We start from the raw sequence: 25,509 nt of genomic DNA on the forward strand, positions 1-25,509 counted from the left end.
AAATAAAGTAAGAGAGACTATAACGTAAGAAGAGTCTTATCTACGTTATGCTCTCTCTTACTTTACTATTTTTCTACTTTAACTATTTATGATCATTTTTCTAAAACGAGTGCAGAAAAAAAAATGACTCAACTACCGCGGAACAGAGGGAGTATTCAACATAAAAATTAAAAAATTATTTTATTAATATATTTTATAAATATATCAAAAAAACAAATCAGTTTTAAGTAATTAGTGATAAAAATAAAAAAAAACCAACTTTTGTAAAAAATGATACGTGTACTATACGGAGTATGAAAGAGGTCGTGTTGTATGGTGGGCCATGGGGTTGGAATGCAATTTGTATTAATATTTGCCTAAACGATAATAAAAGGGAAAATGGATTGAAAATGAATGATAACTTGTATGTCTGCGTTTTACTTCATTTCCTCTGCGTGTAATGCACAGCATATTACAGCATATTGTGCTGGGTTTTTATAGAAATCAGAGGATTCGTTCCCTTCAACACACCCATCAAGGAATTAATCCCAGCCTGCCCAAATAAATTACCCTTTCTCTCTAAAATTCTTTTTCGATTTGAAATCCCCCAAATTAGAATTCCCGTTAGAAAAAAGCATCACTCCCATTAACCGCCTCACTGTCTAGTCTCGATTTCTCCGGCTGCGACGACGCCTCCGATTCCGGCTGCTCATCGTGGCTCCAGGCGCCGCCGACGTCGAAGCAATCTCCGGTAACTTTTTTCTCGCTGAATTTGCTTTTAGTTGTATGTTTATTTTAGTTTTGTGGAAATGGAGTTTGACATGGGTTTGCGAAACAGGTTTAGTTCCCAGCGGCGCGTTACTGAGTAGTAGTGTTGGGGGCGAAGTTGTAGTTTGTGATAATGCGTGCAAATTAAGCAACAAAAAATGGGTGTAGGTGATTAGGTGTATTATGGAGTTTTAATTTGTTAAATTTCTTGGCGGTATTGTCCTTTTCCCTTGTTTATTTGTATTTTCCTGCTATTTTGTGTTCCTTTTTGGAATTTCACTGTCTTTGTTGCATGTCAGTGTTTATTTAAATCGACGAGGCGGGATACACCGTAGACCTCCTCACGGACTCACCGTCTGATTTCGGTGCCGCCGATTCTCTCCGAGCGGCTCTCCAGAATCCACCAAGCAGTCGTTGCAGCGGTGGACTGCCGTGGACTTCTCGGCCTAACTAAGTTGTTTCCATTAATTTTCCAGTTTATAAATTTTATCTTCCTGTTTGGCTAGATATGTTAGGGAGTTAGATCTGGGTCAGGATATATGGGCTCTCATCTTGATTTGTGAAGCTATTAAACTTATTGTGATGTCCAAACATTTTTGGGTTGAAAGAGAAGGTCATCGCTTGTTTATTTGTAGATTGGTGTTATTCCTTTGAGCATTTCTCTTAGAATTTGGTCGCAGCCATTTTGCAAGTTAGACCCACTGACTGACTCTATTTCTCTCTCGATTTTGATGGTGAAACAGTTGTGTGATGCTGGAACTGTAGTTTGTTGGGAACTCTGCAGAGGTTAAATCTTCAATTTCTTGGCTTGTTGTATTAGGGATGTACTCGTAGAAATTAATAGGGTTGTTCTAAAAGTTGTTGTTTATGTTACAGATATTGTTATTGGTATTTATACTTCGGAATGCACATGTTGGAATTACACGATTATTGCAGGTTGACATGGAAAAATATGCAAGGAATCTTCCTCTTCACCTTATTGCAGTGATTATGGATTGGGAAATGGACAAATCCACGTTCAAGTATTTGCTATGTGGAATTCTTCTCTTGCATTCCATGTTTCATCTTGCCTCTCGGGTGCCCAAAATTGAACAGCTTATCGGAAGTCAAACTGTATTATCTATCATCGTATCAAGCAGACGACACCGGTCTAATTTTTGTTAGTTTTCAAAAGCCCTATATTACACTTATAATTGGATTTGTGTGCTGATTGATGCAAGATGACAAACATACATGGATTGAAAGAATTTTTTTATTTTGACTTGGTTACTTTATTAGCGACATGTATTCTCTTATAGTGGTTTTTTCCACTGCATCATGTAACAGTATCTTTGTTTTCACTTTCCTTATTTTTGCTTTAGGAAACTATTGTAATATGGAGGTTTAAAAGTATCTTAACAAGTTTTTTTCTAGTTATCCTGACAACCTTTCTGCTTAATTTCCTCTAGTTTTAGGTATGTGCAGTTGCTAATGTTTTTGCATAAACCACAACTTCCTAAGCTCATAAACTCACCCATAAAATGTGCTACTTAATGTTGTGTAGGTATTTTAGTTCCACCTCTCCAGTGCCCTTTTGGTCTTTAACCTTTAATAACTATGATTCACAGCTCCTTATCTTCATATTGATCCTAGCTCTTTCTTAATTTATCTTTGTTGTTTATTGTACTTGAAAATTATTGACATTCTCAACTTTTGGCATCATACTTGTTACGTGTGTCATGATATGGTTATATTTGTATACATCCTTTGTATCCCCCTTAATTCATATATCATCAAATGTTTTCTTCAGATATTGCTTGATGATGTGAAGATATCAGAACAACTGATTGACCTGGTCTTCTATCTGCTAGTTCTACTTGGTCCATACAGACATGTCAGTATTCATTTCCTTGAAATTTTAGATCTTTCCTCTGTTGTTTGTAGATATGTACTTACTACTTCGTATCCAGGAATGTCACACCATACCCAATGGCATGGTTCTTCTTCATTCGGCTCTGGTAGCTTGTATTATAAAATTGTTTCTCCACACTACCAAGAGGTTGCTCAAGGATTGACTGCATATTACAAGGTAGCAATCCAGGATTTGGTGAAAACTAAGAACATTAAATTACTTGTTTAATGGTATAAATCTTCCTACTCCATCATCTTGATTGTTGTTATTTCAAAGTTTTATCAAGTAATGTTGTGGATGAGTAAGTGGAGTTGGTGGCAGGTGGACATATTCATAGAGGCAGAATTTGCTGCTGTTTGTGTAGATGTCAAGTTTCTGCAGACCAACGATTCATTTGGAAGTGCTTTCCCTACCACTGAAGAGACCTTGAATCACATCTGCCAGAGTGTGATTCTTCTCTTCAATTTCTACAGTCCTTGTGTCAGCAAAAGTTGTTCCGGGAATGCATTGTGAAGAACAAGATTTTATCCTTTCATCTGATTAGAGTTTTCACTGCCTGAAAGCATTGACATTTCTTTAAAATGTCAAATGTGGTGAATACATGTTTCTGCTCCAGGGAACTTGAGCTGGAATTTCTATTTTGCATACATGTTTCTGCTCCAGGGACTTCATTTATTTCTGTCCAAGTGAGATAGTAAGAGATTCCATAATCAGCTTGATTTGCTTATGTGGCTGCGGCTTTATCTGATGCATGTTGATGTATGTCCTAGGATTTGTTTGTTACATTTGAGCTTGGGTGAAAAAGTTGATGTTTGATACGTGGGAATGTAATTCCTTGTCTCCCAATAGTATAGCACATTTGGTCGATGTGGTTTAAGTGGGTAAAGGGTATTATTGAGGGTCCCACTATGTTGTGAAAAAATGTGGTTTTTTTGATAAATGTGTCATTGGAAGTTTGAAATATAAACTAGAGTGTGTTCATGAACCAAAATGGAAAGTGCTAAATTTTAGGGGACACCAGACATAGTAATTGTGCTATAGTACTGGGGGACGGATAAAGTAATTGTTACACTAGAGAATGATTATGCAATGTTGGGCAGTCAATTATTTTTAAGCTAGATTAGTACTGTGAATTAGCATATTACAAGTTCTATTAATAGCATTTATAACTTTATCCCACTAGAGAACTAAAATCTCACACTTCTGAATTCTTTCTTCATTCCTGTTTACTTTCTCTTTTCCTTTTCCCATTTTGTTTCTTTATTATTTATTTTCTTCCTTGTGACATGTTTATTAATTCAGTAGTAGTGTGGCAATGTAGTCGTTCTTATTCTGGTTTAGGCCGTCATGAACATAAAATTATTTGGCTTAGACAATATTTCCTCATACATGGCTGCTATCTCTCACCTAAAATCTAAAGCTTTATCTATTGTGAGTGCACTTTCCAATTAAGATTAGTGGATTTATGCCTTTTAATAATACAACTGCTGCTGGTAAAGTTAGCACACCTTAAAATTTTTATGTGCTTGTGCTTGGTGTGGTTGTGTAAACCGGCCCTTATTTCTTTGAAGTAAATGTATTTTTTTCTGCTGCAGCTGTTGCACCTTTGTGAAGCTGAAAGTGTATCCTACCTGGAAGAGGTGGCCAGCAAAACATCAACTCAGGATGTGGCAAAGTCTGTTGGACTCAAGGTATTGGTTTCTAAAGTGAAAGCATCATGCAGTTCTGGTCATAACTCTCAGAGAGATACATGTGTCATTGCATTTATAATAGAAAAAGAATTCCCAGACCCTTTAGATCTATTGTTACAATAACATTGAATAACCAGCAAGTTTTGTACTTTGAAAATGAAACTAAAATTATCTTAAATGTGCTGCAGAAATTTTACACACGAGAAAACCCAAATCCGACATTTCAAACTTTTTCTTGTTTGTAGTATTACCCAGTCGCAGTTCGGTCTATAACAAATGTTTATAGTATTTCCTATACAATAAGCATTGCAATATCTGCACTTTGAGAAGATTTTGCCTTCTATACATATGCAGTTGTCAATTTGTCATTTTGTCTTACTTGGTGGTATCATGGGCATTTGTTTTGTATAGGTTCTTGCGTTGCTAAAAAAAATGTTTAATGCTCCCTCTGAGGCAAGCTACCCGAAGGGGCAACTGGAACTTAATGCAATGCGCTTGGCAGATGTCTTGTCAGATGATTCAAATTTTCTGTCATTCATCATGATAAACTTTGTAAGCTTTCCATCAGTACAAATTATTTTAAAATTTTAGAGTGCTATGGATTCCATGCCATGGTTTCTTTGCTATTCATGATTGAAGGTCGAAAAGACTCGAAGCATGACATCTGAGTTTCTTAGAAAATGTCCTTGCCTATTTGAACACACCAATGATGTGCTTGAAGAGATATTTTGATCAAATTGCTGGTTTTAACAAATGGATGTTAATTTTATGAAAGTAATTTTTAAATGAAAAGGTGAGAGTTTGAGCACCTGCAATAACCTAGACTTGTCGATCACCTCCGAGCTTATCTTAGCTTAAAATGGTAGTACTATGTCATTTGTGGACAATGTTATTTGTATTTTGCATGTCACTTGCAAGTTGCAAGTATAGTGTGCCTGTGGATCTAGTGGCAAATTATGAACTCAAACCTAACCAACTAGTTTTTTGAATATGCTGGTATCTTGTGATATGGAATAATGAGGGCTTCCCAAACTGTTGTTGCTATGTTCACAAGTCACTTAGCACATACAATGAATTTGCAAGTTTACCAGTATAAATATTTTTGTCATTTTAATCATCTAATCGAAAAACTTCCACGAACTTTTCAAGCGACATCATTTCCTCATTTGGCTTTTGTCACTACAATCAGATACAAATGATTAGTAAGAAGAGTTTCAACTATTTGTCAATGTATGATGGTTAATTATTTATTTTGTTTGACGTTTCATGTCTCAAGTATAATGAAAATAGGTATGCCATACCATAAACATCAATTCTTTTAATTTATCAATTGTTATAATCTTTTCTCATGGAAATTTTGCATTTTTTGTCTGACACAAAAAATGCGTTCCTTTAGAGGGAAGCTTTAGCTGCAATCTTTCTTTTCCCTCATGAAGAGTTTGTATCTGGCTAGTGCTCGTCTGACCTTCTAGTTTCTAAAGAGGATGCACTATTAGACTATGAATTATATACATCACCACGATAATTCATATTTCACCAAATCAGTCAGTTACAGCTATTGCATTGTCTGAAACTCCCTAAGTCATCAATGTATATAGACACATTAAATTTGAATTTACCCCTTGTAGTGTACCTCGTTCCTCTTATGCTCATCGGGGAACGTCTTTATTGATTAAAGTGATTGCAAACCTTCATTGCTTTGTCCCGATGCATGCCAGGGTAAATGATTTAGTAATTTTGGTATTATTTAGCAACTAATAACTTTTGTTTCAATCCCAGATGAGAAGGATCTGTCAACAAGTTCGTTCGGTTCATATGGAAGGACTATCAGAAACTGTCAGATGGATTCTTCTCTCTACTTTAAAGCTGACAAAGTATCAACAATTAGCAAGAACTTATGTATTCCTGCTTCTAATACACTATTGCATGTAGTAGTACATATCTATATTCTAATACACCATTGCATGTAGGTTCATTATTAAGTCATGATTTTTGAATGAAGATGATGTACAACTGCTGAGGTAATTTCAATGTATGCTTTCCTTCCATGCTGATATCGGGCATTAATTATTTGTTTGTCCTATCTTTCTTAGTTTACAATTTAGGTAATGAAACATTCTAGCACATGGTCATTATGCTGCTTCTTATAGTTGCACTTTTTTTTATTTAATAAACCTGCTTCACTCAACACATTTATTCATTATCTGCATTCTATAGATAGGTAATCTTCTTCGTGGGTTATTTATAAGTCATTTTGTGTCCCGGATCGTTCGTGCTGCATCTGAAGATCATTTAGTCCATGTAAAACCTCTCATGCTTAACCTATGGATATCATTCATCTTTTTCCATAAAATGTTAAGTGCATCTGTTTTGTTTTTGGGGTCTTAATAGAAATGATCTTTACCTTAGCACATATATATTTTTATCACTAACCATTTTTTATATTACCTGTAGGACTAGCTTCCTATATTGAACTCTCGGCCCAGATGAAAAAAAGAGTAGCCCAATGCTACATTTTTTCTGTAAGAGATCATCTCATGTATCTTTTCTTGTGATGTTGTAATTACCTTTTCTAGTGATGTAAGACAAAACTTACACTTGATAATAGAAAACAAAAGATATTTTTATGATATAAAACGTTTCCTTCCTTTCGCTTAAGATTTGAAAATCATGTAAATAAAAACCACGTTTAAATAACACTTAATTTGCTCAGGGTCTTACATGATATGCAAATGATTTTACACTGTTTTGTAGGGCATAAGCTTCATAAAAAAGGAGTTTTAATGCAGAAAAGGAAGGTAGGAAGGTAAGACTATCTTGTAAAGATGACAGGAAAGATGGCACTATATATTTAAAGAAAACAATGTAATTGATCAATCAAAATTGAATGTCGCAAAGTTTCGAAGATGATCTAAATTGATAGAGTAATTTTTTTCGTTCTGCTAAAGATATACTGGTAGAGGTTTGTTTTCAGCATTTTGGTATGTCAGCAGGTAGTTTTACAAGCAAATAGTTTTCCCATACGTATTCGAGGATTCTGGTAACTCTACATCAAATCCTAGTCTTTGAGGATTCTGGTAAGTTTACTTCTCATCTTATTTGGGTGTTATTCAAACTTGTATATACTCAACTTGTGATGTTTCCTACTTATACATGAGTGCCTAGCTGCTATTTATTCTCATCTGTGGCTGAAATGTTAATTTTATAGAGAATTTAAATGTTATTTTCTCTTTGTAACTGACATGTTATTATTGAGAGTAAATTTCCGAAAGGTTGCCTGTCATGGTTCTTTAATATATGCATCTCCCTATTTTTTAATGAATTCAGACGCATCACCAATATATAAACATGGGATATTAGCTTCATAAATATCCGAAAGTGCCATAGTACTATACTGCTTTGTTATGAGAACAAAAAGCTTCCACGAACATACTTTCACCACTTGCTATTTGTGTGTGCATGCAAGATTTTCTCTATATTGATTGTAACTAACACACTTTTTTATGGGTTATTAGTGTAGACTTCGTTTCTCTCAAGGGTTGGTCTGCAAACTTGTTGTTGCTTACTAACTTCTGGAGAGCTAGGTTTCTCGTGCTTCAGATAAAGTGACAATAGTGTTCTTTGGTGTCCGATTTCTTGAGCTAAGGACAGAGAACTATTCCGGTTTTGAAAAATTAATTGAAAAAGCCATATGGTCGATCGACTGAATGAGAGCTTTACGAGTTGCAATCTTGTTGATATTGGTGCATAATAATGATTTGGGCAATAGGACTAAAAGCCTCATATCCAAATTATCACATGCCTAACCCTGCATATACCCCTAGTGAGCCAGTTTGAGCCCCCAAAGCCTAATTTCTTTGTTAAAAATATTGAAGTCACTATATTAGCCTATCTATTATATCCATTCATTGGCCTGTATTTTCTACCCCAGTCACTAAAATTAAAGTGCTAGCACATTCTTGGGAGGGTATTTATGGTGGCAAGAAAAAGATGGAAGTCCTGGAACATTCATTTGGTGATATTCATTTTTCCTGAGATGTGTAAAAAAAGCCAAGGCTTGAAAAAAAATAAGTAAAATGGCAGCCTTTCATGTGTAAAAAAAGCCAAGGCTCGAAAAAATAAAAATAAGAAGGCAGCCTTTCATGTTTAAAAAAAGCCAAGGCTCGAAAAGAAAAAGAAAAAGGCAGCCTTTCATGTGTAAAAAAAGCTAAGGCTCGAAAAAATAAAAATAAGAAGGCAGCCTTTCATGTTTAAAAAAATCCAAGGCTCGAAAAAAAAAGAAAAAGGCAGCCTTTCATGTGTAAAAAAAAGGCAAGGCAGGAAAAAAGTAAAAATAAAAAGGCAGCCTTTCATGTGTAAAAAAAGCCAATGCTAGAAAAAAAAATATTGAGCGAAAATTAGAAATGGTTAAAGAACGCTCAAAAGAATAAGATGAATTGGTTTAGATGGTAGAAAATCTCGAGTTTGGGGTGTGAGCTATCAAAATTTTGTACGCATTGAGTGAGATGTGAAGGATGTTTTGATGGATGTGCTAGCATTTTAATAATGGTGGTAACCTACTTAACCATATATGATCACACCTTTACCAAAAGCCCCATTACATCCAAATGAATAAGACCTTTTCATTTATGCATCATATTGACTTGTGAGCAATGAATTTTGTTTGAGTTTGGGAGAAAGATCTAATGTGCTTAAAATAAAGAATAGCCGGAAGAACTTCTCTTTAGGAATTAGCGACGATGGTTTGAGACTCCCAAGACATAACTCGAACTTAGATTGAAGCATTGGGATGCCTAGCTCTTAGGGAATTAGTTCGTGTACAGTTGTTGTTCTAAAGTCTTACCCGCGAGAGAATTCGGGGTCAACCTAATTTCTCTAATGATTTGTGCGATTTGGCCTGACTTGAAGTAGAGGATTACTAATGTCTTGTGAGTGTGCTTAATTGTCTAACTTGCTTGAGGGTGAGCTTTATAATTTATCTGTTACACATATTATATTTTTGTGAGTTATACTGTGCATGACGTGTTTCTACTTTTTCTAATCCACTTTTTGGCTACCTTGCAGCTTTATAATTAACACATACATAATATTCTATTTTTCTGTGTCATATGCCGTGTACAAATATGTGCTTTAGTTGTGTTTCTTTGATATATAAACCCCATTGATTGTCAAATCTGGCATCTTAATATATCTGTTAAATGTATGTCCATGATTATGTTGTTTCTGGTATCAAATGGTCATTATAGAATTATGCAAATATCTGCAAAGGTAAAAGCGATTTATATGCTAGAGCATTTGTTACTGTCCTCAATCTTGGCAAAGGTAAATGTGGTATTCATAGTATTTTCTAAGATAATTTGGAGTTTTATGTTGTACTTGTCTGTATGTTGGTATGTCCTACTTAGAATATGTTCCGGTATTATATGAATTATCTGCGGTGTATAGTCTCTGATATTCTATTCTATTACCTATGATGTTTGTCTAATCTGTTGTTTTGTTATTCTCTTTTAGTATCTGACTCTTCCGTCCATGTTTGGAACAGGCTTCAGCATCAGAAGCTCAGGACTAGATATCTTTTTATTATAAATAACTTGTCCACTGCAAATGTTGAGGCTAAAGCTAAAGAGTTTATTGAAATTTTGAATTTTATACTATCCGTCCATGTTTGGAACAGGCTCCAGCATCAGAAGCTCAGGACTAGATATCTGGTTTGGGTTGTATATAGTTATGGAGAGGGAGAGATTTAGCTTGACACTACATTCCTTACCTTAAATAGTTCTCTGGATGCAATTTACCTTTGGAGACTCTTTGTGTTTGGCATTTTGAAATATTTTGAAATAAAATTGAAACATTTGAACAGAGATATTGTGCAAGCCATTTATGTAAACTGCAAGGTTTGATTTTTCTACTTACTTTATTCATTTTGGAAAGCCAGTTTTTATTCTTGGTATTTGTACTATGTTTAGGTTCTGTTTTAAACAGAACTTGTAAAATCTAGTGTGGAAGAACTATCACTGCTGAAAATGGCTTGGGAAGATTACTATTGGAAAAAATCAAGTTCTAAGGGAATGAGTGATAGATTCTTCTTTTTGTCTGTTTTGTTTTTGAGTTTACTTCATAAACTTGGAGTTGGGTTGTCTGAAATCCTCATGTTGCAATAAATATTATTATCTCATCTTCTTGATTCAAATTTTTTTCTGACACATGGAAGTATATTATTTGTTGAATGCTTTTAAGGGACTCAGGATGCCTGTTAGTCCTTTTACCTCAAAGGTACGATCCATGGTTTATTTTTTATGTACTTGCGAGTCCAAGTTTATTTCAACTCAAAATGTGTTTGTTTTAGATTTTCAAAGCCTGTTCAAACAGCATTGCATACGGGCCTCCTCACCCTTGGGCAGTGGTAATCTCAAATTTAAGATTGAAGTAATTCTGTATAAACATATCTGGTTAATCTTTGTTTTGGATTCCAAATCATAAATTTTGGACAATTTTCTTTGTTGATATCTCTTTGGTTTCAGGTTCTGTTTAAGCATTTAAGTGTTGACCTCAAGGATGTCACACCCTCTTCTCTTCTAAAGGATGTAGTTTGACAATTTGAAGGTAATCCTGATTTTTTAAATAAGGATATTTGATCTTCACAACCACCAAGAATGCATGAGGTGAAATGTGGAATTATTTCGACACTAAACTAAATTGAGATACCCCTTGATGTTGCTGCCTCTCCCCCATCCTGGCAGTCACTCTCATATAAAGTGCAGATTGTTGCATCTACTGTGGCAGGGTGACTGCAAAAATTATATAGGCCCATGTAGGAAAATCTAATTAATTATTTGACTTACATATTGGGGAAGTTTCCTTCATTACTTTATTTTGCAAACAATTTTCGTGCAGTAAATAATTAATTACAATGTATGGACTCTAGCCTACTCCGATTTCTGTATATTTTATCTGTTGACTTGATTACTTGATTAGCCTACTGTAACCTAACTATGTTAGTTGTAATGTTTTCCTCGTCTAAAATATTCAGCTTGCCTAATGTTTATCCTTTGTGAATGCTTCTGCTTCAGGATCAGTCATTAAGCATCAACTTGTTACTCACCTTATGCTGGGCATTGCTTTACGAGCTATTTCAGTTGCTCGAACCTGATGTTGGCCATAGTTCCAATACTAATCACCGACCCGGTCTTATTCAATCTTCTTCTCCACAGATTGAGGTATTAATGTTATCTTCCTGTTAAGTTGTTGAACCTGCATATGAGGAACAGAGGACTGTTTCCTTGAAAACATGACAAATGTTAAATTGCTATCTGGATGTCATCATCCAAAATCATCTTCCCTATGACATCCAAAATCATCTTCCCTCATGCCTATGTGTGGTTTCTGGTTTCTCATGTCTATGTAGTTGTGGATAATACTTCTATTCCAAGTGATTTGCGTGAACTCATGATCACTGTAATTGTGTCCTTTTGTTTTCAGATTGCAGGCACACCATTTTCTCTGATCGGACCCGGCAGTATATTGTCTGGATTAGCAATTCCCTCTTTGATCCCACTACAACAGAGACCACCAAGTTCTCTAGATGAGAGTGAACTACTAATTTCATGAAGCCAACACAATACACCTACCCTTCCCTAGGCAAGTAATAGGGTCTTTGTCACTCGATACTTTTTCTATTTTTACATTGTTTTGACTGTATTTTTGAGAGCTAATCTACTCAAACCCACAATGCAGTGACACAGTGGCGCTATGCTGTCAATACAATCTGCCTCGTGGGTTTTCCACGGTCTTCTAGATCAACCTCAGCAAGAAAATTATCACTTTTAGCTGTGCTACTTTCTCATGGTGTGTTTTTTGGTTACATTAACATTGGGACTGGTGTTACAGCTGAGAGAAGGGAAACTTCCATAGAGGTGATTGGATGTAGCTGTCTTATACTTTTTTTTGGTCTCTGTTTACGCTTTATCTTGATCCTTTTGGTTTTCACATGCTTTTACTCTGAGGATTTTCTTCCTTGTTATGGACTCCTTACTAAAATGACTTGTAATTTTGATCGGTTCCTCTGGTAACCTATGTGCTAACTGATAGCACTTTCAATCATATATATAAAAATGGTTGTATTCTCGAATCAATTTTCGTTTCTTGAATTGTCAATCATTACCTATGTTCAACTAGATACCTGTACCATAATGTCCAGGATTATGTGGTTTCTGTATATTTTATCTGTTGACTTGATTTGTTTGGTCAAGTTCCTCAACAATTAAGTTGACTTAACATCTCTTATATTATATGCCAATTATGTAGTTTTATACATTAGTCTACTTTCTTTGAGTTTGTTATCTTTATTGGTCCGTTTGATGATTATGTTTGATACAACAAATTCTGGGTTCCTGATTGAACAAACATGAGCACAGATAATAGTGTTGTAAAATACTCTTCAACCTAAAATATTCAGCTTGCCTAATGTTTATCCTTTGTGGATGCTTCTGCTTCAGGATCAGGCATTAAGCATCAACTTGTTGCTCACCTTACGCTGGGCATTGCTTTACGAGCTGTTTTAGATGCTTTGAGGAAGCCTGAAGATTCAAAAGTTTGTTCCTTCCTAGGTTATCAGTTAATGTTATTATTGAGAATTTCAGTCTGACTATGGCTTTATGACATTCATATGTTTTTCTTTGGGACTGAGGCATTGGAGCAGTTTGTGGACCGTCTCATTGGGTGGTCACAGTACTGCAATCTTATCCTGCACTTTGTAGCATTTATAGAGAGGGCACTTAATAAGATTTCAGCTGCTCATACTGAACCTGATTTAGAGGGAACCTTTAGCTGCAATCTTTCTATTCCCTCATGGAGAGTTTGTATCTGGCTGGTGCACGTCTGACCCTCTAGTTTCTGAAGAGGATGCACCATTAGACTATGTATTATATGCATCACCTAGATAATTCTTATTACAACTATTGCGTTGTCTGAAACACCCTAAGTCATCAATGTATATAGACACATTAAATTTGAATTTACCCCTTGCAGTGTACCTCGATCCTCTTATGCTCATCAGAGAACTTCGTTGTTGAATAAAGTGATTGCAAACCTTCATTGCTTTGTTCCTGATGTATGCCTGGGTAAATGATTTAGTAATTTTCATTTTTAATCAGGGTATGCCGCTTGCTACTACTATTTAGTAACTAATTATATTTGTTTCAATCCCAGATGAGAAGGATCTGTCAACAAATTCATTCGGTTCATATAGAAGGACTATCAGAAACTGTCAGATGGATTCTTTTCTCTACTTCAGAGCTGACAGAGTATCCGCAATTAGCAAGAACTTATGTATGCCTGCTTCTAACTCTTCCCTTGATTAATCAAGTAGTAGTACATACCTATATTCTAATACATTATTGCATGTTGGTTCACTATTAAATCATGCGGAGTCTTTAGTGTCAGGATTTTTGAATGAAGATGATGTACAATTGTTGAGATAATAAGAATGTTTGCCCTCCTTTCATGCTGAACTCAGGCATTAATTATTTGTTTTTCCTATCTTAGTTTGCAATTTAGGTAATTGAAACATTCTAGCACAGTCACTATGCAGCTTCTTGTAGTTGCACTTTTTTTTCTTTAATAAACCTGCTTCACTCACCACATTTATTCATTATGTGCATTTTGTAGATAGGCAATCTTCTTTGTAGGTTATTTATAAGTCAGTTTGTGTCTCGGATCGTTCGTGCTGCATATGAAAAACAATTAGTCCATGTAAAACCTCTCATGCTTAACCTATGGATATCATTCACACCTTTTTCCATAAAATGTTAAGTGCATCTGTTTTTGGGGCTTAGTAGAAATGATATTTACCTTAGCACATATATATTTTATCACTAACCATTTTTTATATTACCTTAAGGACTAGCTTCCTTTATTGGACTCTAAGCCCAGATGAAAAAAAGAGTAGCCCAACGCTACATTTTATCTGTAAGAGATCATCTCATGTATCTTTTCTTGTGATGTTGTAATTACCTATTCTAGTGATGTAAGACAAAACTTATACTTGATAAAAGAAAACGAAGGATTTTTTTATGATATAAAACGTTTACTTCCTTTTACTTAAGATTTGAAAATCATGTAAATAAAAAAACCATGTTTAAATAACACTTAATTTGTTCAGGGTCTTACATGATATGCAAATTATTTTACACTGTTTTGTAGGGAATAAGCGTCCCAAAAAGGAGTTTTAATGCATAATAGGAAGGTTCGAAGGTAAGACTATCTTGTAAAGATGATAGGAAAGATGGCAGTATATATTTAAAGAAAACAATGTAATCGATCAATCAAAATTGAATGTCGGAACTATTTCGACACTAAACTAAATTGAGATACCCCTTGATGTTGCTGCCTCTCCCTCATCTTGGCAGCCACTCTCATCATATAAGGTGTAGCTTGTTGCATCTACAGTGGCAGGGTGACTGCAAAAGTTATATAGGCCCATGTAGGAAAATCTAATTAATAATTTGAATTACATATTGGGGATGTTTCCTTCATTACTTTATTTTGCAAACAATTTTCGTGCACTAAATAATTTAATTTCAGTGTATGGACTCTAACCTCTCTGATTTCTGTATATTTTATCTGTTGACTTGATTTGTTTGGTCAAGTTCCTCAACACTCTGAATTCTTTCTTCATTCCTGATTACTTTCTCTTTTTTCCTTTTCCCCTTTTGTTTCTTTATTATTTGTTTCTTCCCTGTGACCTGTTTATTAATTCAGGAGTTGTGTGGAAATGGAGGCGTTCTTATTCTGGTCAGGCCATCATGAACTTAAAGTTATCGGGCTCAAACAATATTTCCTCATACATGGATGTTATCTCCCACCTAAAATCTAAAGCTTTATCTATTGTGAGTGCACTTTTCAGTTAAGATAAGTGGATATATGTCTTTGAATATTACAACTGCTGGTGAAGTTAGCACACCTTAAACATTTTATGTGCTTGTGCTTGGTGTGGTTGTGTGAACAGCCCCTTATTTCTTAAAGTAAATCTGATTTTTTCCGTTGTTGCTTTTGCACTTTTGTGAAGCTGAAAGTGTATCCTACCTGGATGAGGTGGCCAGCAACACAGCAACTCAGGATATAGCAAAGTTTGTTGGACTCAAGGTATTTTAAAATCAAAGCATCATGCAGTTTCTGTTATAACTTTGATAGATATACATGTTTCATTGCATTTATAATAGAAAAAGAATTCCCAGACCCTTTAGATCGATTGTTACAATTACATTGAAAAACCAGCAAGTTTTGTACACTGAAAATGAAACTAAAATAATCTTAAATGTGCTGCAGAAATTTTACACATCGAGAAAACCCAAATATGACACATTTCAAACTTTTTCTTGTGATTTTTAACTGCCTATTATAATCCTATTATAATCCTTGTTTGTAGTATTACTCAGTCGCAATCCGGTCTATAACAAATGTTTATAGTATTTCCTATACAATAAGCATTGCAATATCGGCCTCCAATACATATGCAGTTGTCAATTTGTCATTTTGTCTTACTTGGTGGTAACATGGGCATTTGTTTTGTATAGGTTCTTGCATTGCTAAAAAAATGTTTAATGCTCCCTCCGCAGCAAGCTACCCGAAGGGGCTACTGGAACTTAATGCAATGTGCTTGGCAGTTGTCTTCTCAGATGATTCAAATTTTCGGTCATTCATCATTATAAACTTTGTAAGCTTTCCATTAGTACAACTAATTTTAAAATTTTAGAGTGCTATGGATTCCTTGCCATGGTTTCTTTGCTATTCATGATTGAAGGTCGAAAAGACTCGAACATGACATCTGAGTTTCTTAGAAAATGTCTTTGCCTATTTGAAAACACCAATGATGTGCTTGAAGATATTTTTTGATCAAATTGCTGGTTTTAACAAATGGATATTAATTTTATGAAAGCAACTTTTAATGAAAATGTGAGAGTTTGAGCACCTGCAATACCTTAGACTTGACGATCACCTCCGAGCTTATCTTAGCTTAAATGGTAGTATTATGTTGTCTGGCGACAATCTTATTTGTATTTTGCATGTCATTTGCAAGTATAGTGTGCATGTGGATCTAGTAGAAAATTTCTGAACTCAAACCTAACCAACTAATTTTTTGAATATGCTGGTATCTTGTGAAATGGAATAATGAGGGCTTCCCAAACTGTTGTTGCTATGTTCACAAGTCACTTAGCACATACAATGAGTTTGTAAGTTACCAGTATAAATATTTGTCATTTTAATCATCTAATTGGAAAGTACCACAAACTGTTCAAGTGACATCATTTCCTCGTTTGATTTTTGTCACTGCAAACAAATACAAATGATTAGTAAGAAGAGTTTCAGCTTGTCAATGTATGATGGTTAAATATTTATGTTGTTTGACGTTTCATGTCTAAAGAGTAAACGGACATTTGTATGCCATACCATAAACATCAATTCTTTTAATTTATCTTCTTTTCTCATGGAAATTTTGCATTTTTTTTCTTACCCAAAAAAATGTGTACCTATACAGGGAACCCTTAGCTGCAATCTTTCTATTCCCTCATGGAGAGTTTGTATCTGGCTGGTGCTCGTCTGACCTTCTAGTTTCTGAAGAGGATGCACCATTAGACTATGTATTATATACATCACCTCGATAATTCTTATTTCGCCAAATCAGTTAGTTACAACTATTGCATTAAACACCCTAAGTCATCATCAATGTATATAGACACATTTTATTTGAATTAACCCCTTGCAGTGTACCTCGTTCCTCTTATGCTCATCAAAGAACGTCTTTGTTGATTAAAGTGATTGCAAACCTTCATTGCTTTGTTCGTGATGTATGCCACGGTAAATGATTTAGTAATTTCTATTTTTAGTAAGGGTATGCCGCTTGCTACTATTATATAGCAACTAATTACATTTGTTTCAATCTCAGATGAGAAGGATCTGTCAACAAGTTCATTCGGTTCATACAGAAGGACTATCAGAAACTGTCAGATGGATTCTTTTCTCTACTTCAGAGCTGACAGAGTATCCACAATTAGCAAGAACTTATGTATGCCTGCTTCTAACTCTTCCCTTGATTAATCAAGTAGTAGTACATACCTATATTCTAATACATTATTGCATGTTGGTTCACTATTAAGTCATGCGGAGTCTTTAGTGTCAGGATTTTTGAATGAAGATGATGTACAACTGTTGAGATAATAAGAATGTATGCCCTCCTTTCATGCTGAACTCAGGCATTAATTATTTGTTCATGTCCTATCGTTCTTGGTTTGCAATTTAGGTAATGAAACATTCTAGCTCATTGTCACTATGCGGCTTCTTACACTTTTTTTTCTTTAACAAATCAGCTTCACTCACCACATTTATTCATCATATTTGTTGTCTTCTTGCAGACTTTAATGAAGTTTGTTTCTTCTTGCAGGAGCTTGGGAAGGAGTGGACAGAACAACTAGCTTATGTAATGTATATAGTGTGTGTGTGTAGTTTATGTATTTCGTGTGTAGTGTATGTGTTTTGTAGGGTATGTAATGCGCATAGTGTATGTAGTGTTTGTGTTTTGTGTACGGCGTATGAACTGTGATTTTGTGTTTGTGGATGAAGTATGTGTATTCTTTGTTAGTTTTAATAGTATGTGCAATGTGTATGTGTTTGCAGTGTGTATTTTGTTTATAGTGTGTGCAATGTGTGTAGTATGTGTCACCTGTGTATACCAAATCTAGTGTGTGTATTTTGTGTATAGTGTGTAGTGTATATTGCGTGTTTTTTGTGTAGTGTGTATCGTTGTCTTATTTTGTATATAGTGTGCTACGTGTTTATGTGTTTGAAGTTCATGTATTTTGTGCATAGTGTAATATGTGTATTTTTTGTGTGTTTGAAGTTCATGTATTTTGTGCATAGTGTAATATGTGTATTTTTTGTGTAGCGTACTTTGTATTTTAATTGTGTGGTGTATTGTGTATTTTTGTTTTTGTAGCATGCATATTTGTATATATTTGTATATAGTGTGTAGTGCATTGTATGTGTTTTGTGTATAGTGTGCACAGTGTGAAATTTGTGTTGGGTGTGTAGTGTGTGTTGGGTGTGTTTGAAGTGCATTGTGTATTGTGTTTATTTTGTGTGTATTTTGTTTATAGTGTTGTATAATATGTCTTTTTAGTGCGTAGCGTACTTTGTATTTTAATTGTGTATTTTTGTTTGTGTAGTGTGTGTATTTTGTATATAGTGTGTGTAGTGCATTTTCTGTATTTTGTGTATTGTGCTTGTGTGTCTGAAGTGTGTGTTGGTTGTATTTTGTGTGCATATTATGTGCAATATGTGTGTGTGTGTTTTGTGGATACTATGTGCCGTCTATATGCTGGGAAATTTTTATTTCTTGTAGTGTGTTTAGTGGGTGCAATGATGTATGTAGTGTATGAAGTATGTATATTTTGTGTGTAGTGTAGTGTAGTGTAGTGTATGTGCAGTGCGTGAAGTATGTATATTTTGTCTATAGTGTGTGTAAAGTGTGTTTATTTTTTAATAGTGTGTAGTATGTTTATTTTATGTATGTGAGCAGTGTATATTGTCTCTATTTTGTGCACAATGTGTATTAAATGCTAGAATGTAATTCGCAGTGTATAATTTTATTTTGAATATATAATGTGCATTGTGTATCGTGTGTATTATGTATAATATATGTATTATGTGTAATGTATGTAGTGTATATAGTGTGTGTGTGTAGTTTATGTATTTCGTGTGTAGTGTATGTGTTTTGTAGGGTATGTAATGCGCATAGTGTATGTAGTGTTTGTGTTTTGTGTACGGCGTATGAACTGTGATTTTGTGTTTGTGGATGAAGTATGTGTATTCTTTGTTAGTTTTAATAGTATGTGCAATGTGTATGTGTTTGCAGTGTGTATTTTGTTTATAGTGTGTGCAATGTGTGTAGTATGTGTCGCCTGTGTATACCAAATCTAGTGTGTGTATTTTGTGTATAGTGTGTAGTGTATATTGCGTGTATTTTGTGTAGTGTGTAGTGTTGTCTTATTTTGTATATAGTGTGCTACGTGTTTATGTGTTTGAAGTTCATGTATTTTGTGCATAGTGTAATATGTGTATTTTTGTGTAGCGTACTTTGTATTTTAATTGTGTGGTGTATTGTGTATTTTTGTTTTTGTAGCATGTATATTTGTATATAGTGTGTAGTGCATTGTATGTGTTTCTTGTATAGTGTGCACAGTGTGAAATTTGTGTTGGGTGTATAGTGTGTGTTGGGTGTGTTTGAAGTGCATTGTGTATTGTGTTTATTTTGTGTGTATTTTGTTTATAGTGTTGTATAATATGTCTTTTTTGTGCGTAGCATACTTTGTATTTTAATTGTGTATTTTGTATATAGTGTGTGTAGTGCATTTTCTGTATTTTGTGTATTGTGCTTGTATGTCCGAAGTGTGTGTTGGTTGTATTTTGTGTGCATATTATGTGCAATATGTGTGTGTATGTTTTGTGGATACTATGTGCCGTCTATATGCTGTGAAATTTTTATTTCTTTTAGTGTGTTTAGTAGGTGCAATGATGTATGTAGTGTATGAAGTATGTATATTTTGTGTGTAGTGTAGTGTAGTGTATGTGCTGTGCGTGAAGTATGTATATTTTGTCTATAGTGTGTGTAAAGTGTGTTAATTTTTTAATAGTGTGTAGTATGTTTATTTTATGTATGTGAGCAGTGTATATTGTCTCTATTTTGTGCACAATGTGTATTAAATGCTGGAATGTAATGCGCATAGTGTATAATTTTATTTTGATTATATAATGTGTATTGTGTGTATTGTGTATAATATATGTATTATGTGTAATATATGTAGTGTATATAATGTGTGTATGCAGTTTGTGTATTTCGTGTGTAGTGTATGTGTTTTGTAGTGTGTGTAATGCGCATAGTGTATGTAGTGTTTGTGTTTTGTGTACGGCGAACTGTGATTTTGTGTTTGTGATTTTGTGTTTGTGGATGAAGTATGTGTATTCTTTGTTAGTTTTAATAGTGTGTGCAATGTGTATGTGTTTGCAGTGTGTATTTTGTTTATAGTGTGTGCAATGTGTGTAGTATGTGTCACCTGTGTATACCAAATCTAGTGTGTGTATTTTGTGTATAGTGTGTAGTGTATATTGCGTGTATTTTGTGTAGTGTGTAGCGTTGTCTTATTTTGTATATAGTGTGCTACGTGTTTATGTGTTTGAAGTTCATGTATTTTGTGCATAGTGTAATATGTGTATTTTTTGTGTAGCGTACTTTGTATTTAATTGTGTGGTGTATTGTGTATTTTTGTTTTTGTAGCATGCATATTTGTATATATTTGTATATAGTGTGTAGTGCATTGTATGTGTTTTGTGTATAGTGTGCACAGTGTGAAATTTGTGTTGGGTGTGTAGTGTGTGTTGGGTGTGTTTGAAGTGCATTGTGTATTGTGTTTATTTTGTGTGTATTTTGTTTATAGTGTTGTATAATATGTCTTTTTAGTGCGTAGCATACTTTGTATTTTAATTGTGTATTTTTGTTTGTGTAGTGTGTGTATTTTGTATATAGTGTGTGTAGTGCATTTTCTGTATTTTGTGTATTGTGCTTGTGTGTCTGAAGTGTGTGTTGGTTGTATTTTGTGTGCATATTATGTGCAATATGTGTGTGTGTGTTTTGTGGATACTATGTGCCGTCTATATGCTGGGAAATTTTTATTTCTTGTAGTGTGTTTAGTGGGTGCAATGATGTATGTAGTGTATGAAGTATGTATATTTTGTGTGTAGTGTAGTGTAGTGTAGTGTATGTGCAGTGCGTGAAGTATGTATATTTTGTCTATAGTGTGTGTAAAGTGTGTTTATTTTTTTAATAGTGTGTAGTATGTTTATTTTATGTATGTGAGCAGTGTATATTGTCTCTATTTTGTGCACAATGTGTATTAAATGCTAGAATGTAATGCGCAGTGTATAATTTTATTTTGAATATATAATGTGCATTGTGTATCGTGTGTATTGTGTATAATATATGTATTATGTGTAATGTATGTAGTGTATATAGTGTGTGTGTGTAGTTTATGTATTTCGTGTGTAGTGTATGTGTTTTGTAGGGTATGTAATGCGCATAGTGTATGTAGTGTTTGTGTTTTGTGTACGGCGTATGAACTGTGATTTTGTGTTTGTGGATGAAGTATGTGTATTCTTTGTTAGTTTTAATAGTATGTGCAATGTGTATGTGTTTGCAGTGTGTATTTTGTTTATAGTGTGTGCAATGTGTGTAGTATGTGTCGCCTGTGTATACCAAATCTAGTGTGTGTATTTTGTGTATAGTGTGTAGTGTATATTGCGTGTATTTTGTGTAGTGTGTAGTGTTGTCTTATTTTGTATATAGTGTGCTACGTGTTTATGTGTTTGAAGTTCATGTATTTTGTGCATAGTGTAATATGTGTATTTTTGTGTAGCGTACTTTGTATTTTAATTGTGTGGTGTATTGTGTATTTTTGTTTTTGTAGCATGTATATTTGTATATAGTGTGTAGTGCATTGTATGTGTTTCTTGTATAGTGTGCACAGTGTGAAATTTGTGTTGGGTGTATAGTGTGTGTTGGGTGTGTTTGAAGTGCATTGTGTATTGTGTTTATTTTGTGTGTATTTTGTTTATAGTGTTGTATAATATGTCTTTTTTGTGCGTAGCATACTTTGTATTTTAATTGTGTATTTTGTATATAGTGTGTGTAGTGCATTTTCTGTATTTTGTGTATTGTGCTTGTATGTCCGAAGTGTGTGTTGGTTGTATTTTGTGTGCATATTATGTGCAATATGTGTGTGTATGTTTTGTGGATACTATGTGCCGTCTATATGCTGTGAAATTTTTATTTCTTGTAGTGTGTTTAGTAGGTGCAATGATGTATGTAGTGTATGAAGTATGTATATTTTGTGTGTAGTGTAGTGTAGTGTATGTGCTGTGCGTGAAGTATGTATATTTTGTCTATAGTGTGTGTAAAGTGTGTTAATTTTTTTAATAGTGTGTAGTAAGTTTATTTTATGTATGTGAGCAGTGTATATTGTCTCTATTTTGTGCACAATGTGTATTAAATGCTGGAATGTAATGCGCATAGTGTATAATTTTATTTTGATTATATAATGTGTATTGTGTGTATTGTGTATAATATATGTATTATGTGTAATATATGTAGTGTATATAATGTGTGTATGCAGTTTGTGTATTTCGTGTGTAGTGTATGTGTTTTGTAGTGTGTGTAATGCGCATAGTGTATGTAGTGTTTGTGTTTTGTGTACGGCGAACTGTGATTTTGTGTTTGTGATTTTGTGTTTGTGGATGAAGTATGTGTATTCTTTGTTAGTTTTAATAGTGTGTGCAATGTGTATGTGTTTGCAGTGTGTATTTTGTTTATAGTGTGTGCAATGTGTGTAGTATGTGTCACCTGTGTATACCAAATCTAGTGTGTGTATTTTGTGTATAGTGTGTAGTGTATATTGCGTGTATTTTGTGTAGTGTGTAGCGTTGTCTTATTTTGTATATAGTGTGCTACGTGTTTATGTGTTTGAAGTTCATGTATTTTGTGCATAGTGTAATATGTGTATTTTTTGTGTGTTTGAAGTTCATGTATTTTGTGCATAGTGTAATATGTGTATTTTTTGTGTAGCGTACTTTGTAATTTAATTGTGTGGTGTATTGTGTATTTTTGTTTTGTAGCATGCATATTTGTATATATTTGTATATAGTGTGTAGTGCATTGTATGTGTTTTGTGTATAGTGTGCACAGTGTGAAATTTGTGTTGGGTGTGTAGTGTGTGTTGGGTGTGTTTGAAGTGCATTGTGTATTGTGTTTATTTTGTGTGTATTTTGTTTATAGTGTTGTATAACATGTCTTTTTAGTGCGTAGCATACTTTGTATTTTAATTGTGTATTTTTGTTTGTGTAGTGTGTGTATTTTGTATATAGTGTGTGTAGTGCATTTTCTGTATTTTGTGTATTGTGCTTGTGTGTCTGAAGTGTGTGTTGGTTGTATTTTGTGTGCATATTATGTGCAATATGTGTGTGTGTGTTTTGTGGATACTATGTGCCGTCTATATGCTGGGAAATTTTTATTTCTTGTAGTGTGTTTAGTGGGTGCAATGATGTATGTAGTGTATGAAGTATGTATATTTTGTGTGTAGTGTAGTGTAGTGTAGTGTATGTGCAGTGCGTGAAGTATGTATATTTTGTCTATAGTGTGTGTAAAGTGTGTTTATTTTTTTAATAGTGTGTAGTATGTTTATTTTATGTATGTGAGCAGTGTATATTGTCTCTATTTTGTGCACAATGTGTATTAAATGCTAGAATGTAATGCGCAGTGTATAATTTTATTTTGAATATATAATGTGCATTGTGTATCGTGTGTATTGTGTATAATATATGTATTATGTGTAATGTATGTAGTGTATATAGTGTGTGTGTGTAGTTTAAGTATTTCGTGTGTAGTGTATGTGTTTTGTAGGGTATGTAATGCGCATAGTGTATGTAGTGTTTGTGTTTTGTGAACGGCGTATGAACTGTGATTTTGTGTTTGTGGATGAAGTATGTGTATTCTTTGTTAGTTTTAATAGTATGTGCAATGTGTATGTGTTTGCAGTGTGTATTTTGTTTATAGTGTGTGCAATGTGTGTCGTATGTGTCGCCTGTGTATACCAAATCTAGTGTGTGTATTTTGTGTATAGTGTGTAGTGTATATTGCGTGTATTTTGTGTAGTGTGTAGTGTTGTCTTATTTTGTATATAGTGTGCTACGTGTTTATGTGTTTGAAGTTCATGTATTTTGTGCATAGTGTAATATGTGTATTTTTGTGTAGCGTACTTTGTATTTTAATTGTGTGGTGTATTGTGTATTTTTGTTTTTGTAGCATGTATATTTGTATATAGTGTGTAGTGCATTGTATGTGTTTCTTGTATAGTGTGCACAGTGTGAAATTTGTGTTGGGTGTATAGTGTGTGTTGGGTGTGTTTGAAGTGCATTGTGTATTGTGTTTATTTTGTGTGTATTTTGTTTATAGTGTTGTATAATATGTCTTTTTGTGCGTAGCATACTTTGTATTTTAATTGTGTATTTTGTATATAGTGTGTGTAGTGCATTTTCTGTATTTTGTGTATTGTGCTTGTATGTCCGAAGTGTGTGTTGGTTGTATTTTGTGTGCATATTATGTGCAATATGTGTGTGTATGTTTTGTGGATACTATGTGCCGTCTATATGCTGTGAAATTTTTATTTCTTGTAGTGTGTTTAGTAGGTGCAATGATGTATGTAGTGTATGAAGTATGTATATTTTGTGTGTAGTGTAGTGTAGTGTATGTGCTGTGCGTGAAGTATGTATATTTTGTCTATAGTGTGTGTAAAGTGTGTTAATTTTTTTAATAGTGTGTAGTAAGTTTATTTTATGTATGTGAGCAGTGTATATTGTCTCTATTTTGTGCACAATGTGTATTAAATGCTAGGAATGTAATGCGCATAGTGTATAATTTTATTTTGATATATATAATGTGTATTGTGTGTATTGTGTATAATATATGTATTATGTGTAATATATGTAGTGTATATAGTGTGTGTATGCAGTTTAGTGTATTTCGTGTGTAGTGTATGTGTTTTGTAGTGTGTGTAATGCGCATAGTGTATGTAGTGTTTGTGTTTTGTGTACGGCGAACTGTGATTTGTGTTTGTGATTTTGTGTTTGTGGATGAAGTATGTGTATTCTTTGTTAGTTTTAATAGTAGTGTGCAATGTGTATGTGTTTGCAGTGTGTATTTTGTTTATAGTGTGTGCAATGTGTGTAGTATGTGTCGCCTGTGTATACCAAATCTAGTGTGTGTATTTTGTGTATAGTGTGTAGTGTATATTGCGTGTATTTTGTGTAGTGTGTAGTGTTGTCTTATTTTGTATATAGTGTGCTACGTGTTTATGTGTTTGAAGTTCATGTATTTTGTGGCATAGTGTAATATGTGTATTTTGTGTGTAGCGTACTTTGTATTTTAATTGTGTGCGTACGTTAATTTGTGTATTTTTGTTTTTGTAGCATGTATATTTGTATATATTGTATAGTGTGTAGTGCATTGTATGTGTTTCTTGTATAGTGTGCACAGTGTGAAATTTGTGTTGGGTGTATAGTGTGTGTTGGGTGTGTTTGAAG

General features: G+C 34.0%; 1 protein-coding gene across 48 annotated transcripts in view; it reads left to right on the top strand.

Moving 5' to 3' along the window:
- Positions 1-406: 406 nt before the first annotated feature.
- The window catches only part of LOC121811543 (nodulin homeobox-like), a 59,919-nt gene continuing 34,816 nt past the window's right edge, over positions 407-25,509 (top strand). Inside the window, exons 1-18 of one of the 48 annotated variants that reach the window (XR_006052617.1) lie at positions 407-730; positions 818-1,201; positions 1,491-1,533; positions 1,624-1,906; positions 2,537-2,620; positions 2,697-2,868; positions 2,960-3,332; positions 4,234-4,329; positions 4,741-4,881; positions 6,109-6,203; positions 6,300-6,361; positions 6,784-6,851; positions 7,084-7,135; positions 7,323-7,406; positions 9,872-10,602; positions 10,676-10,932; positions 11,400-11,546; positions 11,809-11,961. Coding sequence is in view for 2 of the 48 variants with exons in the window: in XM_042212425.1 (XP_042068359.1) it covers positions 3,220-3,324; positions 4,234-4,329; positions 4,741-4,881; positions 6,109-6,228; positions 6,300-6,311 (474 nt within the window). In the remaining 46 variants the exon portion in view is untranslated. Of the gene's footprint in view, positions 731-817; positions 1,907-2,536; positions 2,621-2,696; positions 2,869-2,959; positions 3,398-4,233; positions 4,330-4,740; positions 4,882-6,108; positions 6,384-6,783; positions 6,852-7,083; positions 7,407-9,871; positions 10,603-10,675; positions 10,933-11,399; positions 11,547-11,808; positions 11,962-12,067; positions 12,243-12,824; positions 13,248-13,356; positions 13,449-13,536; positions 13,657-14,227; positions 14,296-14,529; positions 14,581-15,087; positions 15,216-15,394; positions 15,472-15,902; positions 16,043-16,864; positions 17,185-17,272; positions 17,393-17,500; positions 17,627-17,767; positions 17,931-25,509 lie in introns of those variants that run through there. The other 47 variants (XR_006052613.1, XR_006052624.1, XR_006052629.1 and 44 more) reach the window with 47 other exon arrangements.

Source organism: Salvia splendens, chromosome 7 (genome assembly GCF_004379255.2).
Source record: "Salvia splendens isolate huo1 chromosome 7, SspV2, whole genome shotgun sequence".
In the NCBI taxonomy this organism is placed as follows: Eukaryota; Viridiplantae; Streptophyta; class Magnoliopsida; order Lamiales; family Lamiaceae; genus Salvia; species Salvia splendens.